The sequence below is a fragment of the Portunus trituberculatus genome, chromosome 7 (genome assembly GCF_017591435.1).
Source record: "Portunus trituberculatus isolate SZX2019 chromosome 7, ASM1759143v1, whole genome shotgun sequence".
NCBI classification, from domain to species: domain Eukaryota; kingdom Metazoa; phylum Arthropoda; class Malacostraca; order Decapoda; family Portunidae; genus Portunus; species Portunus trituberculatus.
In genome coordinates this window covers 6,519,044-6,538,265 of record NC_059261.1, presented here as the reverse complement: position 1 = coordinate 6,538,265, position 19,222 = coordinate 6,519,044, and the positions used below count along the sequence as shown (strand labels likewise).

The 19,222-nt window shown below is 44.2% G+C and overlaps 1 protein-coding gene across 1 annotated transcript; it reads left to right on the top strand.

The window, feature by feature from the left end:
- Nucleotides 1-12,164: 12,164 nt before the first annotated feature.
- On the top strand, nt 12,165-18,351 carry LOC123519589 (membrane-bound alkaline phosphatase-like). The gene is made up of 12 exons (XM_045281013.1): nt 12,165-12,218; nt 12,604-12,708; nt 12,791-12,895; nt 13,023-13,131; nt 13,628-13,802; nt 14,345-14,511; nt 14,921-15,140; nt 15,857-15,990; nt 16,601-16,799; nt 17,634-17,668; nt 17,939-18,044; nt 18,134-18,351. The coding sequence occupies exons 5-12, from the start codon at nt 13,664-13,666 to the stop codon at nt 18,349-18,351; spliced, it is 1,218 nt and encodes a 405-aa protein (XP_045136948.1). The 5' UTR covers nt 12,165-12,218; nt 12,604-12,708; nt 12,791-12,895; nt 13,023-13,131; nt 13,628-13,663.
- The last annotated feature ends 871 nt before the right edge of the window (nt 18,352-19,222 follow it).

The window sequence follows — 19,222 nt, the reverse complement described above, 5'->3', positions numbered from 1 at the left end:
ACTTGACTACTCGTGTGATAGACCATGCACCCGTCACCGCGGTAACCTCACTCCTCTCACTCCTCTCACTCCTCCTCCACATCGACTTGCAACATTTCAACACTATTTTTTACCGAGGCCTCTCTATGCCTCTTCCCTCCATCAACTCATTTGCAACTAGACACATACAAGAATCACATTGCAATCGCCTGTTAGCTCGATACTGCTTCACCCTGGTTCAATAATGTCTGCACTACCATTCACCTGCATTGTAATTATCTTTATACTTCAGTTAAATAGTTCTGTTACACCTGTATCTGAATTTATCATATATGTATCGTCACCTGTCACTAATGTACGAGAAGTTACCTAGTGCCAACACGACCTATCAAACACACACCCCTGTTGCTTCCTGCCACAGTCCATACCAGCTCATTGATATTCATTGTTTTGCCTGAAGAGCTTCCCTTGAAAGGCGAACTAAGGTTTTATTACACCAGTGTCATTGTTTATACACACTGTAAACTGTATACTGTATACCTACTGCCACGTTGTCATTGTTCGTCATTAATGAATGTTCAGATGTTCAAATGTAGTTGCAGTAATAACAATGGTGTTGTAGTGTTATCCCACCATCCTTACGTGTGTGTGTGTGTGTGTGTGTGTGTGTGTGTGTGTGTTGTAACAAAGGTACATATTTACGTGTGTTTTGTGTTTTCTTTGAGTGGTGGCGCAGTTCAGTCACTTTGCTGAGTTAAGTCGACAACGGGCAATCAAAGCTTCCCTTTCGACTTTTAAAACCTGTGAGTCACTTTGACAGTTTGTGGAATGGCACGGAACAATCCCACCTGGCTCAGAGTAAGGACAATATTCGCCTAAATAATTCATACACAGACTCAGCATTGGGCAACCCCGCACAGATACATAGATAGATAGATAGAATGATAATGATAATGATAACGATGGTAATAACAATAATAATCATAATAATAATAATAATGATAATGATATAAATAATAATAATAATAATAATAATGATAATGATAATAGAAAGGATAATAATAATAAAAAAATAATAACTAATGATAATAAAACATATACATATTACATCTGTGTGTGTGTGTGTGTGTGTGTGTGGGTTATATAGATAGTTAGATAGAGAGATAGATAAATGTATGACAAAACTATGTAAAGGAGTGTGACGTGAGTGAGGAGGTTTGGGAGCCACGTGGCCACCACCGCCTTAGTAACAATGCTTCTGTGGTCACCGAGAGTGGTTAGTTAGTCAGGTGTCTTTACTGCAAACAAGGGAGGGAGGAGGAGGGGGAGTAGGGGGAGGAGGAGGTGAAGCGGAAAGCAGGGAGGCGGGAGGGACCGATTTCTTCCGTGGGCATTGTGCAGATGGGACGTGTGTGCTGAGAGGTGTGTCTGTCCACCGCTGGGCCGCGAGACGGGTGTGACGTGGTAAGGTGGTGTGTGTTGTGCGTTGGTTTGTGGCATTCCTCGCGTGGCAGTGTTGCTGTAGGTCGGGAAGGTATGTAAGACGCTGTGCTGTGCTGGTGTGTGTGTGTGTGTGTGTGTGTGTTGCTGTAGGTCGGGAAAGTATGTTAGACACCTGTACTGTGCTGTTAGTGTGTGCGTGTATTGCTGTAGGTCGAGAAGGTGTGTGTGTGTAGTGAAGGACTTGGTTTACTCATGAACAGGACTAATTGAAAGTTCCTTGCTGTGTTTCAGAGGATAGGAAGTGTTGCTTGACATTTCGTGGAGGTCTTTGTTTATAGTGTAGTTCTCAACATCAGTTTGCTATTTGATAACGCTCAATCTGTAATGAAGTAACGCGTTGGTGTTCTATTAATGACAAGCGCCTCTTAACATGTTTATTGAGCGGAGTACATGTGCTCATAACTCCGTGGCTTGGGTGTGCGTTGATAACAGGGCTGAGGTGCTGCTAGTGGCTGTTATGATCTCCCTAAGCTTACTGCATCTCCGCTTCTCAGTGAGCGGTGGCGCAGACGTAGGCGAAGCTGTCACGAACATTGGTGAGAGCTACGTGTTGGGTTTGTCGTGGGTTTCAACTTTTTTCTTTGTCATTGTGTTTAGATTTAGTTGCGTATCAAGCTCGTTGTTTACTGTGTGGTGTTGAGTAACGATCCGAGCACTAGATAATGGTACCTGAAGCGTTTTGAACACCTTTGGATTCGGTATCTATTTCGAGCGCGTGGCTTTTAGTGTACCGGCGCTTCGTGCAGTTTCATTCCTAGTGGAGTGAGCTTGAACATCGGTCTGCGATTACCCAGCTTTCTGTTGAAATATTTCATTCTTAAGTGTTAATGCAAAACTGATTGTGGAACTCTGAAATGGGTGAAATAGGCTCAAATATGGGTTTTCACCTGGAAGTGTGAGAGGATAACCCGTAGTGCCAAACGTGTCTCGAGATAGGTGTAATGTAAGGTTTCATTCAGTGTTGAGGTCAGTTTTTCAGTCCTTGGCTCAATCCAGGATGTTGGGTGTAGGTGCACCAGGGAGGTGAACAGGTAGGGTTGTTAGGTTAGTGGGATATTGCGTTGTGTGAGGGAGTTGTTGGGTGCTGTGACATCTCGGCCAGAGTTTCGTACGTGCTGTGAACCAGTGTGCCATTAAATGTTAAGTTTCAAGCAAAGTGTTAGTGCTGAAACGTCACGGCACCTCCCATTTTATTTCAAAAGTAATTCTTCTGAACGCGAGTTAATCTTTGTGTAAGAACTTCAAAATGGTTGTGTATAGCAAAATTTTGTGGTGTTCAGTTACCCATGACTGTCGCTATCTGGTGTCCCATGACTGTCTGGTGCAGTGAGTGTAGGAACAATGGAGTAACAAGTTTGGCGTGTTGTGGTTGTGGTGCACATGTTGGGTGCAGCACCACACACTAGTTAGTCCTTACGTGATGTACGTAGTTGCAGTTTGTTTCTAGTCAGATCATGCTGTGCAATTTGTCCTCGTATCATAGAAAAGGTCTTGGAGTTGGCATATAAAGACTTACTGACACAGGTGAAGGATGTTTGATTGATTGGGGACTTTATTGTTGCAGCAGCAGTGTGTACAACAAGGGAGAACGTCTGGTCATGCCGCCCACCTCCCCAAGCATGGGCTAAAGTCTGGGGTCAGTCAGGCGGTGGAGCACGTCCCGCGCCACTAGTCTTCACCAGCGTCCCTACATCTACGTTCTACCCACAGGCTGTCACCGGCGTCCCTACATCTACGTTCTACCCACAGGCTGTCACCGGCGTCCCTACATCTACGTTCTACCCACAGGCTGTCACCGGCGTCCCTACATCTACGTTCTACCCACAGGCTGTCACCGGCGTCCCTACATCTACGTTCTACCCACAGGCTGTCACCGGCGTCCCTACATCTACGTTCTACCCACAGGCTGTCACCGGCGTCCCTACATCTACGTTCTTTTTTTTTTTTTTTTTTTTTACATTACAAGGGCACTGGCCAAGGGCAAACACAGTGTTGGAAAAAAAAAAATCCCGCTGGTTGCCAGGCCCTGTTAAAAGAAAAGTAGAAAGAGAAAAAACAGAAAAATCTAAAAGGAGGGTCCAGTTAACGTAAGAGGTGTCTTGACACTCCTCTTTTGAAAGAGTTTAAGTCATAGGCAGGTGGAAATACAGACACAGGTAGAGAGTTCCAGAGTTTACCAGTGTAGGGAATGAAGGAGTGAAGATACTGGTTAACTCTTGCATTAGGAAGATGGACAGAATAGGGATGAGAAGAAGTAGAGAGTCTTGTGCAGCGAGGCCGCAGGAGGGGAAGGCATGCAGTTAGCAAGTTCAGAAGAGCAGACAGCATGAAAACAGCGGTAGAAGACAGATAAAGATGCAACATTGCGGCGGTGACTTAAAGAATCAAGACAGTCAGTTAGAGGAGAAGAGTTGATAAGACGAAAAGCTTTAGATTCCACCTTGTTTAGTAAAGCTGTGTGTGTGGATCCCCAGACATGAGAGCCATACTCCATACACGGGCGGATAAGGCCCTTGTACAGAGCAAGCAGCTGGGAGGGAGAAAAATGGACGAAGACGCCATAGGACACCTAACTTCTTGGAAGCTGATTTAGCAAGAGTAGAGATGTGAAATTTCCAGTTTAGATTTTTAGTGAAGGATAGACCGAGTGTGTTTAATGTAGAGGAGAGGGAAGTTGAGTGTTATTGAAGAAGAGAGGATAGTTGTCTGGAAGGTTATGTCGAGTAGATAGTTGTAGAAATTGAGTTTTGAGGCATTGAACAAAACCAGGTTTTCTCTGCCCCAATCAGAAACAAGTGAAAGATCAGAAGTTAGGCGTCCTATAGCATCTCGCCTTGAGTCATTTAATTGTTGTTGGGTTGGGCGTCTGTTGAACGCTGTTGAATAATGCAGGGTGGTATCATCAGCATAGGAGTGGATAGGGCATTGAGTCAGATTTAGGAGATCATTGATGAATAATAGAAAGAGAGTGGGTGATAGGACAGAACCCTGTGGAACACCACTGTTGATAGTTTTAGGGAAGAACAGTGACCGTCTACTACAGCAGCAATAGAACGATCGGAAAGGAAACTGGAGATGAAGGTACAGAGAGAAGGATAGAATCCGTAGGAGGGTAGTTTAGAAATTAAAGATTTGTGCCAGACTCTATCGAAGGCTTTCGATATGTCAAGGCCGACAGCAAAGGTTTCACCGAAGTCCCTAAAGAGGATGACCAAGATTCAGTTAGGAAAGTAAGAAGATCACCAGTAGATCTGCCTTTACGGAAACCATACTGGCAATCAGAGAGAAGGTTGTGAGCTGATAGATGCCTCATTATCTTCCTATTAAGGATAGACTCAAAGGCTTTAGAAAGGCAGGAAATCAAAGCTATAGGGCGGTAGTTAGAAGGATTGGAGTGGTCACCTTTTTAGGGACAGGTTGAATGTGAGCAAACTTCCAGCAAGAAGGATAAATAGAAGTAGAGACACAGATGAAAGAGTTTGACCAGGCTGTGAGCGAGTTCGGAAGCACAGTTTTGAGAACAACAGGAGGGACTCCATCCGGACCGTAAGCCTTCCGAGAATCAAGGCCAGAGAGGGCCAGGAAAACGTCTTTATAAAGAATTTTAATTTTAGGGATGAAGTAGTCAGAGGGTGGAGGAGTAGGAGGAATATGCCCAGAATCATCCAAAGTTGAGTTGGTAGCAAAGGTTTGAGCGAAGAGTTCAGCTTTAGAAAAAGAAGAGACAGCTGTAGAGCCATCTGGATGAAGTAAAGGAGGGAAAGACGAAGAAGTAAAGTTGTTAGAGATATTATTGGCTAGATGCCAATGTTCTACCCACAAGGCTGTTAACGGCGTCCCTACATCTACGCTCTACCTACTTGGAGGCACATCTGTTTACCCAAGTGAACTCGTCAGCCACAGTGGCGCTCGAGTCCGACCTGTATCCGCCCAAGTGTGTGAGAAGCCCCGGCATTCTGTTGGTGCTCATCATCGGTGTCCATGTGGTAGCGGTCCATCGCTTGCAGGTCTCTCTCCAGAAGAGGACGCAGACCGCGGAAGCGTGCGGTTCAGCACAGGTAGGGCCCGGGCGGTTTCAACTCCATTGTCTCAAGGAACCCCCTGCGCAAAAACAATTTTATATCATTTTTCATTTTTATATTTCTTCATTTTGTGACGTCAAATCAGCTGGCCGGGTGGAGGAGCTGCTGAGGGGGAGCCGGGAATCGAGGCGAGCGCGCGGGAACCGGTTCTCGGCCAGTGCTCGGAAGCAGAACTCGTAAGGTTCGTAATCAGAATAGAACGACTGGTATGGCTGGAATGTCTCTTTTTTGTGTGCGAGGTTTGGAGATAACATTACAAATTAGTGTTCCGTAGTTGTGAGCAAAATGTAATGCACACACCACACCACACCCCACCAAAACACTTACTCGGACACCACACCACACCACACCCCACCAAAACACTTACTCGGACACCACACCACACCACACCTAGCCTACATTTGAGGACGAAGGTGGTTCATTATTAAAATGTGAAGGTAAAATAAATTTTCTTTCAGGTCCAGCCACTACTGAAGGAGAACCAAACCAGCGTGCGCTAACAACCCCAGCCTGCAACAGGAAACTGCTTCTTGCACTGGAACACGCCGGTGTGTGACAACTGGCGGAGCCATCCAGGGAGGGAGGACAGCCCCCAGCCTGCAGGAGGAATCTGGCTCTTCTTGCACTGGAACACGCCAGGTGACTGACAACACACGGAACCATCCAGGGAGGGAGGACAGCCCCCAGCCCTGCAGGAGGAATCTGGCTCTTCTTGCACTGGAAGACGCCAGGTGACTGACAACACACGGAGCCATCCAGGGAGGAGGACAGCCCCAGCCTGCAGGAGGAATCTGGCTCTTCTTGCACTGGAAGACGCCAGGTGACTGACAACACACGGAGCCATCCAGGGAGGGAGGACAGCCCCCAGCCTGCAGGAGGAATCTGGCTCTTCTTGCACTGGAAGACGCCAGGTGACTGACAACAGGCGGAGCCATCCAGGGAGGGAGGACAGACAGCCTTGTTTCATCTAACCTAAACAATACATGTTGCCAGTCATTCTTGTGGTGTCTTTCCTTCCATCTAATGTGAATGTACCCGCGTGAATGTGTAATGTTATTCCTGTGTTCTGTGATGTACCCACATAACTGAGTGTTACTACTCGATAATAAATAGACTAGAGAAAATTTGATGCATTCCATGATTCCTTTCTTTAGGGAGCCTTTGGAAACACCTGACCTGACCTGTTCCTATCTCACAAAACGCCTCGGTCTAATCTCGAGGTAAACCTAACCTAATATGAAGCCTAAACCTGACAATATTGGTTGACATATTGTAGTACATTATGTATAATATATATATGCAGTTACTACATCTTAACAAATAGAAAACTGAATAGTCCTTTCATTGAGAAAACTGAATAGTCCTTTCATTAAAGCTGTAAATAATTTGAATACAAAAAAAGCCTGAAGACAGATTGATAGATAGATGATAGATAACCAGCCAATTGGCTCTTCTTGGATAAAATGGCAGTAAAAGGCACAAAAAGCTGAAAATTAGCAGAAAATGGCTGGAAAACTGCCCAAAAAAGCTAAAAATGCAGAAAAATCCCCAAAACAAGCGAAAAAATGGTGAAAAATCCCCAAAAAAGCAAAAAAATGGTGAAAAATCCCCACAAAAGCAGCCACAAAACTGTGCTAAGTCATAAATACTCGGAAGAGTCTCCGGAGAAAGTGCAGATGGATATTTGGGTTAAAAATACATTGAAGAGTCTCCCTTCCTTCACTTTTATTCAATCAACAAAAACATGTTTACACGTCTCAAAACTCTACAAAAATTTTCAACTTAAAAAATTTTACAGAAAATTTTTACACCTCTCAAAACTCTACCAAAATTTTCAACTTAAAAAAAATTCCAAAATTTTCAACTTATTACAAAAATTGTTACAAAACTCAAACAAAATTTTCAACTTAAAAAAATTTCTACAAATTAGATAATTTATAGTAAAACTCTACCAAAACTTTCAACTTAAAAAAAATTTTTACAGAAAATTTTTACACATCTCAAAACTCTACCAAAATTTTCAACTTATTACAAAAATTATTACAAAACTCAAACAAAATTTTTAACTTAAAAAAATTTCTACAAATTAGATAATTTATAGTAAAACTCTACCAAAATTTTCAACTTAAAAAAATTTCTTCAAATTACAAAACTACCAAAATTTTCAACTTAAAAAACATTTCTACAAATGATATAATTTATAGTTTTTTCAACTCTGCTTTTAGTTACAATTTTCAACTTGGCAGTGGAATATCAGAATTTGTATAATTTTAAACTTTTTACATTCTTAACTTGGAATAATTGATGCATTTTCAACTTAAATTTTTTTTTCCAGTAATACATTACTCTGAGATTGTTTCAATGTACAAAATTATTTTGCAAGTTGCAAGCCATGAGGCTGCACACACATGGCAGCAGTCCCTGTATGAACAGTGAACAGGTCTGCCTCACTCCACCTAACAGGTGGAGTGAGGCAGACCTGTTCATTGCCATCCACACATTTGTCTAATATAACAAAACAAATGAACACAAGAGTACCATTTTGAGAGCATTGTCATTGCTAGTAACTACAAGTTCTAGAAGTATTTTGAGACCATTTTCATTGCAAAAGTCAGTGAGGAACTATCAACTCTGTAAAATATCTTTTAAGCATTTCACAATGGCATTGCTCTCAAACAGCAAGTTGTTCCTTGCAACACTGTATTGTCACCATAAATACACAAAACACAGACCATCATTCTGGGGCCACATTCTACACAGTCAGCCTCAGGCCTCACTCAATGCCTGACCCTCACTCCACTTTTGGTCTTTGGTGTCATTACTTGTCAACTTTATATATGTATACAAAGAAATACCTCCTGATGATGAGTCACAAGGTGACAGCCTGTCACAGAGGGACTTGTCTAAAATGCACCACTTTGTCTCGCTACAATCACGTCATTGGCTGTGACGGTTTATACAATACAGCCCCTGAAACCTTACGCAGAACAGAAACACCAAAGCTCTACAAAACTGAGAAACTTAATATTTAATTAATCTAAACATTCTCACTCAAAAATGTTTATAAACCTAATTATACAACATTTTGTACCTAAATGAAAGACACTGACATCAAGCAATGACTGGCACACTTGCCTACAAAGCTGAACACAAACAAACAAACACACACACACACAAACATGCACACCTTGCAGTGTTAACTGAAATTCCATGTGCAGGAAGAGCAATGGCCAATGGTTCATGTTCATAACCTAACCTAACATAAATAATAGGATAACAAAGGGCCACCAGGGCCATCTAGGTTATCCTGTATCAGTCGCACAGCCACCTCGTCATCAGTACTTAAAGATACACTTACAAGTACACAATACATTATATACTAATTCTAAATATTTGGCCCATTAACAGGGCTAAGTCCTGCAGTGAATTCCTCTACAATCTGTGATCCCCATACATCTACCTTAATACCATTAACCTGACTGGAAATGAAGGATTTTTTTACATAAATAACTACTCCTCCGCCTATCCTACCAATTCTCTGGTGTAAATACATAATGTATCCATCTACTTCATATTCTTTCCTATTTTCCCTAAACTTTTCCTCACTTACCCATGCCATCTGGACTGTTCAGACTGACACAACACATCATGCTAACAAACAAACACCTTTAAACAAATCTTCATAATGCAAGATCTCCTCTAAGCCACGTTTTATACATCACAAATCTCATGAACCGTTACTCCTTGTAGCTAAATATATGCCGACATGTAATGAAGTGATTTGATGCACAGTGTTAGTTAAGTCCACTATTTTCCACAAACACAGAAACCCTGAACCAATAATGCTGTCAATGTTGAAGCATCCTCCATCCTTGCCACTCTCTGTCTTGCACTCTGCACACACGTTTAGGAAAGCAGTGTGCAGTGTGCGGCTGGACCTCCAAAAGCCTGCAAAAAAAGAAAGGAGTCAACAAGAGTTCATGTTTAGCAATCCTTTACCTTCATGTCATCTCACCAATCTTAAATTGTGAAAACTGCTCACTTCCATTCACATTTGTCGTACATCAAAATGTATAAAAAAAAAAACCAGCCAAGCAAAGCCACATGATTTTTTTTTTTTTTTATGCAAGAGGGAAACTAGCCAAGGGCAACAAAGTTATAAAACAAAAAAGGCCCACTTGAATTGCAAGTTCACTAAAAGATTGGTACAGAATTAGCCAAAAGACAGACAAATGCCTTGAAACCTCCCTCTTAAAAGACGTCAAGTCATAGGAAGATGGAAATACAGAAGCAGGCAGGGAGTTCCAGAGTTTACCAGAGAAAGGTATGAATGATTGAGAGTACTGGTTCACTCTTGCTTTAGAGGGTTGGACAGAATAGAGACATGAGGAAGAAGAAAGCCTTGTGGAATGAGGGTGAGGGGAGGAGGGGAGGCATGCAGTTAGCAAGATCAGTAGAGCAGTTAGCACGAAAATAGCAATAAGATAGAAAGAGGCTGAAGGCAGTCAGTTAGAGGAGGAATTGATGAGATGAAAAGCTTTTGATTCCACCCTATCTAACAATACTGTGAGTGGAACCTCCTCAAACATGCGACGAGTACTTCACACAAAGACAGATAAGACCCTTGTACAGAGTTAGCAGTTGGGAGGTGAGAAAAACTGGTAACAATGTCAAAATAACTACTACTTGACAACTTGTTTACCTTACTAGGAGTGCAGCAAAGTGTGTGTGTGTGTGTGTGTGTGTGTGTGTGCCACTCCCTTCTTGAAACTCTGGAGCACCTTCATGTGTTCAGTAAAGGCCAGGCAGGGATACAAGAGGCGTTTCCCACGACGCCACGCCACCGGGCAGCACGTCCTGTGGGGGAACACACCCTCACTGCAGTCACCAATACCCAGGGCACATGTGCAACCCACCCACTCACCCCTCCTCACACAGACACACACCACCACTCACAAACACACACAAGCACAAGTCAACCACTCATCCCTCCTCACACAGACACACACCACCACTCACACTCACCCCTCCACACAAGACACACCACCACTCACAAACACACAAACACAAGTCACCCACTCATCCCTCCTCACACAGACACACACCACCACTCACAAACACACAAACACAAGTCAGCCACTCATCCCTCCTTCCTCCTGTGACAGTGATGCCTCCACAGATACATCAGTACCACACAGATTGATCACATTCATCTTCCACAGGCAAAGTTCACAGAAAAACTTAGAAACTGTACATCTTACTACTCACACACACACACACACACACACACACACACACACATCCTTACCTGCGTGAGATGTGGTGCGCTGCCTATCTTGGTGGAAATAAGGGAGAGTGGAGTGGTGTCAGGCTGGCTGCAGAGACCGCCCAGCCTGCCTAGCCATCCTCAATCCTTGCTCACATGCTCCACCACAAACTGAGAGAGAGAGAGAGAGAGAGAGAGAGAGAGAGAGGTAAAACTTATGTGGGGGTTTAAAATAGTGAAGACTGTGGCCATTAATCTTCTGCTCTCCATACACCCTTCCTAATGTCAATAAAATGGTCTAATGGTACACAAATCTCAAGGTAAAAATGTGTCCCAGTACTGAAGGGGTTAAAATAGTGAAGACTGTGGCCATTAATCTTCTGACCTCCATAGACCCTTGCTAGTGTCAATAAAATGGCCTCAGAAAAAGATTACCAGTATTTCTATATAAAGAATTTTTTACAACTATTTCTTATCAAAACAACAACAACAACAACAACACTCAGATTACAACTAACACTACAATTCAATATTATTTTTTTATCTATCTATCTATTTATCTATCTATCAATTTATTTATTTATTTATTTACTTATTTATTTATCTACCTCAGTCTCCCTTGCATGTAACAGCTCCGTTTTCTGTTCCAAGTACCGTCTCTCATTTTCTGTTGGTCATAAATTTCACGTTTTCTTTCATTTTTAAGTGTCTTTCGTTCTCTTGTGTTTGATTTAGTACCTCTCTCTCTCTCTCTCTCTCTCTCTCTCTCTCTCTCTCTCTCTCTCTCTCTCTCTCAATCAATCAATCTATCTATCTATCAACACTCCCCCTCCCCCATCCACCAGGCCCCACGTGACACCCCCACCAGGAAGCCCTCCCATTGGTCCACTTCAGCCAATCACGAGGCCGGAATGAGCGAGTAACTTTATCTCTCAGCCAATCACATTTCTCCGCGACTTAAAAGCTTCTGTGATTGGCTCTTAGCGTGAGAGAGAGAGAGAGAGAGAGAGAGAGAGAGAGAGAGAGAGAGAGAGAGAGGGAATGCTGTTTATTACTACTACTACTACTACTACTACTCTCCTCCTCTCTCTCTCTCTCTCTCTCTCTCTCTCTCTCTCTCTCTCTCTCTATGACTTGACAATGAATGATCACAGAGAGAGAGAGAGAGAGAGAGAGAGAGAGAGAGAGAGAGAGAGAGAGAGAGAGAGAGAGAGAGAGAGAGAGAGAGAGAGAGAGAGAGAGGGAGATGATGGAGTGTGAGAGAGAATTAATCAAAATTTTCTCTCTCTCTCAGTTTCTCTTTCACAGTCGTCAAGGAAGGAAGGGAGAGAGAAAGAGAGAGAGAAAGAGAGAAAAAGAGAAAGAGAGAGAGAGAAGAGAGAGGATAGGTGAGGAAAAAAACACAGGTAAGAGAGAGAGAGAGAGAGAGAGAGAGAGAGAGAGAGAGAGAGAGAGAGAGAGAGAGAACAAAGAAAAGGGAAAAAATATGCAAAAAGTGATAAATTGAATAATCTTGTGATCTTTGATGCTGGAAAACTGAAAAAGACAAACCAGATTAACAGACACACAGACAGACAGACAGACAGACAGACACACAGACAGACAGACACACAGACAGACAGACAGACACACAGACAGACAGACAGACAGACAGACACACAGACAGACAGACAGACAGACAGACAGACAGACAGACAGACAGACATAGATAGATAAACGTAGATATTGTGTATTTATCTCTCTCTCTCTCTCTCTCTCTCTCTCTCTCAACAGTCACCATGGCAGGAGGAGTGGTGGTGGTGATGGTGGTGGTGATGGTGGTGGTGATGGTGACTGGTGGTGCTATGGAGGGGTGCGGCTGCTCATCACACGAAACAGGTTAGTTAAATCACCACTACTACTACTACTACTACTACTACTACTACTACTACTACTACTACTACTACTACTATTTTTGCAGATGTGGAATACTGGAAGAGGGAGATGAAGGAAGAGATAAAGAAGGCGAAGGAGAGAGAGATAAACGAAGGAATAGCGAAAAACGTGATAGTATTTATAGGAGAAGGTAAGAGAGAGAGAGAGAGAGAGAGAGAGAGAGAGAGAGAGAGAGAGAGAGAGAGAGAGAGAGAGAGAGAGAGAGATTTTGACCTGTTTTATTACACCCCCTCCACACACACCTGTCTTATTTACAGGTATGGCGCCCGTGACAGCAGCAGCGAGGGCGTACAAGGGCAGGTGACAGGGGTGGGGGGGGAGGAATACCTTGAGTGGGAGAGATTTCCTTACCTGGGCGTGCTGAAGGTAAGTTCCCACGCCCACTTGTCTCTATACCTGTCCTTGATAAGTACACACCTGTCTCTACATCTGTCCTTGATACACACACACCTTGACACATATACACATCTTGACACATACACACCTGTTTTTCATTATTTCGTGTTCTCTGCATTGCTCTACTCGAAAAATTTACTAGGATGTATTCTGATCTCTTATAAACTTCATCTAACCTAACCTAACCTATCTAATCCCCTTCAGATCCTTTCTAACCCTCTTATAATCATTCAAAATCTAACCTAATCGTTTATAATCCTCTTTAATTCTCTTCTAACTTATCCAAACCTCTATAAAAGTGTTCTAACCTCTTCTAATCCTCTTTAAACCTCTTCTAACTTATCCAAACCTCTATAAAAGTGTTCTAATTTCTTCTAATCCTCTTTAAACCTCTTCTAACTTACCCAAACCTCTATAAAAGTGTCCTAACCCATCCAAACCTATTCCAACCTTCTCCCACACACAGACAGCGGGCCAGGACACAGCCGCCGCCGCCACAGCAATGATGGGCGGCGTGCGGGCGTGGGGCGGCACCGTGGGCGTGGCAGGGGTGGCCAGGGGTGACTGCGCCGCCGCCCTCAAGATAGAAAATAGAGTGTCTTCTATTGTGGACTGGGCGACGGAGGCTGGCATGGCTACTGGTAGGTTGGAAGAAGGAGGAGGAGGAGGAGGAGGAGGAGGAGGAGGAGGAGGAGGAGGAAGAGTCTATATTTTTACCGATCCTGTCTAAATTTTGAAGTATTTTGAACGTTTGGATGCGGTGACCTGAAATGCGACGATCTGTGGGGAGGAACGTACCTAATCTTGAGACGTTCTTCCTATGACAGGCCACGTATTAAAGGGATTAGTTTTGCCGCTCGTCTTTGCAAGCTCTCTAATTTATTAATATCTTTTTGATAGCATGAAGGCTCAAAATGAACCAAATATTTCAAATGCGGTCTCACTAATGATGTATAAAGAGGAGGAGGAGGAGGAGGAGGAGGAGGAGGAGGAGGAGGAGGAGGAGGAGGTGGAGGAGGTGGTTTTCATCTTTTTCCTCACTCCTCTCTCTCTCTCTCTCTCTCTCTCTCTCTTTCATCATCTATAACCCTTTTCTCCTTCCATACCTCAAACCAACCCTCCCTACCTCTCTCTCTCACTCACTCACTCACTCACTCACTCACTCACTCACTCACTCACACAGGCTTCATCACAACAAGAGCCATAACCAGTGCCTTCCCCGCCTCCCTCTACGCCAAGTCCGCCCATCATCACTGGCACTGCACCACGCCCACAGTGCCAGAGGGGGTGCCACGGTGCAAGGACATAGGGACCCAGCTGGTGGAGGAGGACCCGGGCAGAAAAATCAAGGTTAGGTTAGATTAGGTAGTAGTAGTAGTAGTAGTAGTAGTAGTAGTAGTAGTAGTTGGAGGAGGAGGAGGAGGAGGAGGAGGAGGGAAGAGAAATAAATGAAAGAAGAGAGGAAGAAAGAAATGAAAACAACAACAACAACAACAACAACAACAAGAGCCTCAGTTTGTACAAGTCACTACTATAACAACGTGTGTGTGTGTGTGTGTGTGTGTGTGTGTGTGTGTGTGTGTGTGTGTGTGTGTGTGTGTGTGTGTGTGTGTGTGTGTGTGTGTGTGTGTGTGTCCTTCAGTCGTACATAAACCATACACATTAATTCATCATGAGTACTTGTGTGTGTGTGTGTGTGTGTGTGTGTGTGTGTGTGTGTGTGTGTGTGTGTGTGTGTGTACCTTTCTTCCTTTTCCAGGTCATAATGGGAGGAGGAAGAAGAATACTCGGTGCAGAAGAAGAGGAAGAGGAGGAGGAGGAGGAGGAGGAGGAGGAGAGTGGCTGCAGAAGGGAGGATGGGAGGAACCTGGTGGAGGAGTGGAGGAGAGGGAAGGTGGAGGAGGGAGGGACGCCTGCTTATGTTACCTCCACTCATGAATTAATGTGGAGAAATCTTTGCAACAACGACCACTTACTGGGTGGGTAGTAGTAGTAGTAGTAGTAGTAGTAGTAGTAGTAGTAGTAGTAGTAGTAGTAGTAGTAGTAGTAGTAGTGGTGGTGGTGGTGGTGGTGGTGGTGGTGGTGGTATTAAGATGAGGAAAAAGAAAGGTGACATGATGCAGGAGGAGGAGGAGGAGGAAGAGGAGGAGGAGGAGGAGGAGGAGGAGGAGGAGGAGGAGGAGGAGGAGGAGGAGGAGGAGGAGGAGGAGGAGGAGGAATGATCTGACATACTTCTCTCTAATTATATTACGTAGCCTGCCATTCTCTCTCTCTCTCTCTCTCTCTCTCTCTCTCTCTCTCTCTCTCTCTCTAACCATCACCACCACCACCACCACCATCACCACCACCACCACCACCACCACCACCACCACCACATCAATAAACACTTTATATAAACAGAATCACTAACCACAAAAACACACTGACTCAAACAGAGAGAATAAAGAGTTAGGTTAGGTTACAACAACAACAACAACAACAACAACAACAACAACAACAACAACAACAACAACAACAACAACAACAACAACAACAACAACAACAACAACAACAACAACAATTTTTACATCACTTGATATGATGAAACAATGTAGAATTATGAAACCACTACTACTACTACTACTACTACTACTACTACTACTACTACTACCACCACCACCACCACCACCACTACTACCACTACCCCCCCCCCCAGGCCTCTTCGCCCCGGGGGACTTGCCATACGCCCTTGACAGGCAGCGAGGCCCGTTCGGCACTCCCAGTTTGTCCCAGATGACACTCAAGGCACTGGCACTGTTAGAGAGAGAAGAAAATGGTTACTTCCTAATGGTATGTCTTTCTCTCTCTCTCTCTCTCTCTCTCTCTCTCTCTCTCTCTCTCTCTCTCTCTCTCTCTCTCTACGTTATTCCTCTCATTATCAAATTTTCCTTCCTATTTGAATATAAACAATCTTCTCTCTCTCTCTCTCTCTCTCTCTCTCTCTCTCTCTCTCTCTCTCTCTCTCTCTCTCTCTCTCTCTCTCTCTCTCTCTCTCTCTCTCTCTCTCTCTCTCTCTCTCTCTCTCTCTGTTTATAGTCAATAAATAGCTTAAGTCTAATGTCATTTGCTCTCTTATCTCTCTCTCTCTCTCTCTCTCTCTCTCTCTCTCTCTCTCTCTCTCTCTCTCTCTCTCTCTCTCTCTCTCTCTCTCTCTCTCTCTTGCTTATAAATATGTAACTTAAAATCTTATTCTTTCCATTATCTCTCTCTCTCTCTCTCTCTCTCTCTCTCTCTCTCTCTCTCTCTCTCTCTCTCTCTCTCTAAATATGTCTCTCTCTCTCTCTCTCTGTCTCTCTCTCTCTCTCTCTCTCTGTCTCTCATCCTCTAATACCTCTTTTGTACACATCTCTCTCTCTCTCTCTCTCTCTCTCTCTCTCTCTCTCTCTCTCTCTCTCTCTAGGTACACCACGGCCTCATCAACAAGGCACTGCAGGAAAACAGACCTAAAGACGCTCTACAGGAAGTGCTAGAATTGGAAGATGCATTATTATTAACCAAGGAGCGAGTTGACATGATAGAGACGCAGATATTGATAGTTAGCAGTGACCTCTTCCTTTTGACCTCCAGCGCTGCCCCTCCACGACACCAGGATATGATTGGTACGTGATTAGAGACCTGTGGGTGTTCTGGGGGTGTTTTGGGGGTGTTTGGGTGTGTTTTGGGGTGTTTTGGGTGTGTTTTGTGTGTTTGATGTGTTTTGGGGTGTTTTGGGGTGTTTTGGGGTGTTTTGGGTGTTTTGGGGTGTTTTGGGGTGTTTTTGTGTTTTGGGTGTTTTGGGTGTTTTGGTGTGTTTTGGTGTTTTGGTGTTTTTTGTGTTTTGGGTGTTTTGGGGTGTTTTGTGTGTTTTGTGTTTTGTGTGTTTTGGGTGTTTTGGTGTGTTTTGGTGTGGTTTGGTGTGTTTGGTGTGGTTTGGGTATTTTGAGTGTTTTGGTGTGTTTTGGTGTGTTTTGGGGTGTTTGGTGTGTTTGGGGTGTTTTGATGTGTTTTGTGTTTTGGTGTTTATGTGTGTTTTGGTGTGTTTGGTGTGTTTTGAGGTGTTTGGGTTGGTGTGTTTGGTGTGTTTTGGGGTGTTTGGGGTGTTTTGTGTTCTGGGGTGTTTGGGGTGTTCTGGGGTGTTTTGGGATGTTCTGGGGTGTTCTGGGGTGTTCTGGGGTGTTTTGTAGGGTTTGGGGTGTTTAGGATGTTTTGAGGTGTTTGGTGTGAATTAGAGGTGTTTTGGCTACGTTAGGTCAGATCGATAAAGAAGAAAGAAAGAAAGAAAGAAAGAAAGAAAGAAAGAAAGAAAGGAGAGAGGGAGGAAGAAAAAAAAGAAGAGAGAAAAAAAAAAACAATATATTCAATGTGTGTGTGTGTGTGTGTGTGTGTGTGTGTGTGTGTGTGTGTGTGTGTGTGTGTGTGTGTGTGTTTTATTTATTCTATTCTTTTTATTACAGGAACAAAGAGGGATGATGCAGCGAACACACACCAGGTATGCACACACACACACACACACACACACACACACACACACACACACACACACACACACACACACCAGTAACTAGTCTCTCTCTCTCTCTCTCTCTCTCTCTCTCTCTCTCTCTCTCTCTCTCTCTCTCTCTCTCTCTCTCTCTCTCTCTCTCTCTCTCTCTCTCTCTCTCTCTCTCTCTCTCTCTCTCTCTCTCTCTCTCTCTCTCTCTCTCTCTCTCTCTCTCTCTCTCTCTCTCTCTCTCTCTCTCTCTCTCTCTCTCTCTTCCAGCCCGGCAGTGGAGGCGGCGTGGTGCAGTTGGAGGGGCTTGTGGAGACTAGAGTGGACGGAAATGTGTCGCGCCTTCACCTCAAAGACACCACTATACATGTTGCAGGTGTGTGTGTGTGTGTGTGTGTGTGTGTGTGTGTGTGTGTGTGTGTGTGTGTGTGTGTGTGTGTGTACATCCTCTCTTTCCATACACAGGTCCAATGAGTCAGCTTGCTGTTGGTGTACACGAAAATACGTACATAGCGCACATGATGGCCGCCGCTGCGTGCGTGGGGCCGTACGCACACGAATGCACGCAAACACGCACACGCACACGCACACACACATCCACACATACCTGGAAACACACACGCAAATCATACCACACACACGCACACACCTGCAAACACCACACATGCACACACGCAAAATGACACACGCACGCAATCACACGCACATCAGAATCACGCACACACGCACACGCACGAAAATCACACGCATACACAGACGCACGCACTAATGAACCACACGCAAACACACGCAAATACGAATAACACGCACACGCACGCAGATATGAACCACACGCACACGCACGCAAATATGAACCACACGCAAACGCACGCAAATATGAACCACACGCAAACGCATGCAGATATGAATCACACACAAACGCACGCAGATATGAATCACACGCACACGCACGCAAATATGAACCACACGCAAACGCACGCAAATATGAATCACACGCAAACGCACGCCAAAATTAACCACACGCAAATGAACCACACCCACACGCACGCAAATATGAACCACACACAAACGCACGGAAATATGAACCACACTCAAATGCACGCACACATGAACCACACTCAAACACACGCACACGCAAACCGCACACACGCACACGCAATTATGAACCACACGCAACCACACGCACACTACAACCACACGCACACAGAACCACACGCAAATGTAAACCACACGCAAACACACGCACACCACAACCACACGCACACAGAAACACACGCACAAAACCACACGCAAACGCACGCACACACGCACGCAAAGGAAGAGCCAAATAAGGAAGAAGGAAGAGGAAAAGAGAAGGAGGAAGAAGAAGAAGAAGAAGAAGAGGAAGAGGAAGAAGAAGAAGAAGAAGAGGAAGAAGAAGAAGAAGAAGAGGAAGAAGAAGAGATGGAGAAGTTAGAAGAGAGAAAAGAGAAACATGATAAAGAGGAGGAAGAAGAGGAAGAGAAAAATAGAGAAGAGGAAGAGAAGAGGAAGAAGGAAGAGGAACAGAGGAAG

Coding starts and splice junctions, on each gene's coding strand:
- LOC123519589 (XM_045281013.1), top strand. CDS start 13,664: ATGATGGGCGGCGTGCGGGCGTGGGGCGGCACCGTGGGCGTGGCAGGG. Junction 17,669..17,938: donor ATGCAGCGAACACACACCAG/GTATGCACACAC, acceptor TCTCTCTTCCAG/CCCGGCAGTGGAGGCGGCGT. Junction 18,045..18,133: donor CACCACTATACATGTTGCAG/GTGTGTGTGTGT, acceptor TTCCATACACAG/GTCCAATGAGTCAGCTTGCT.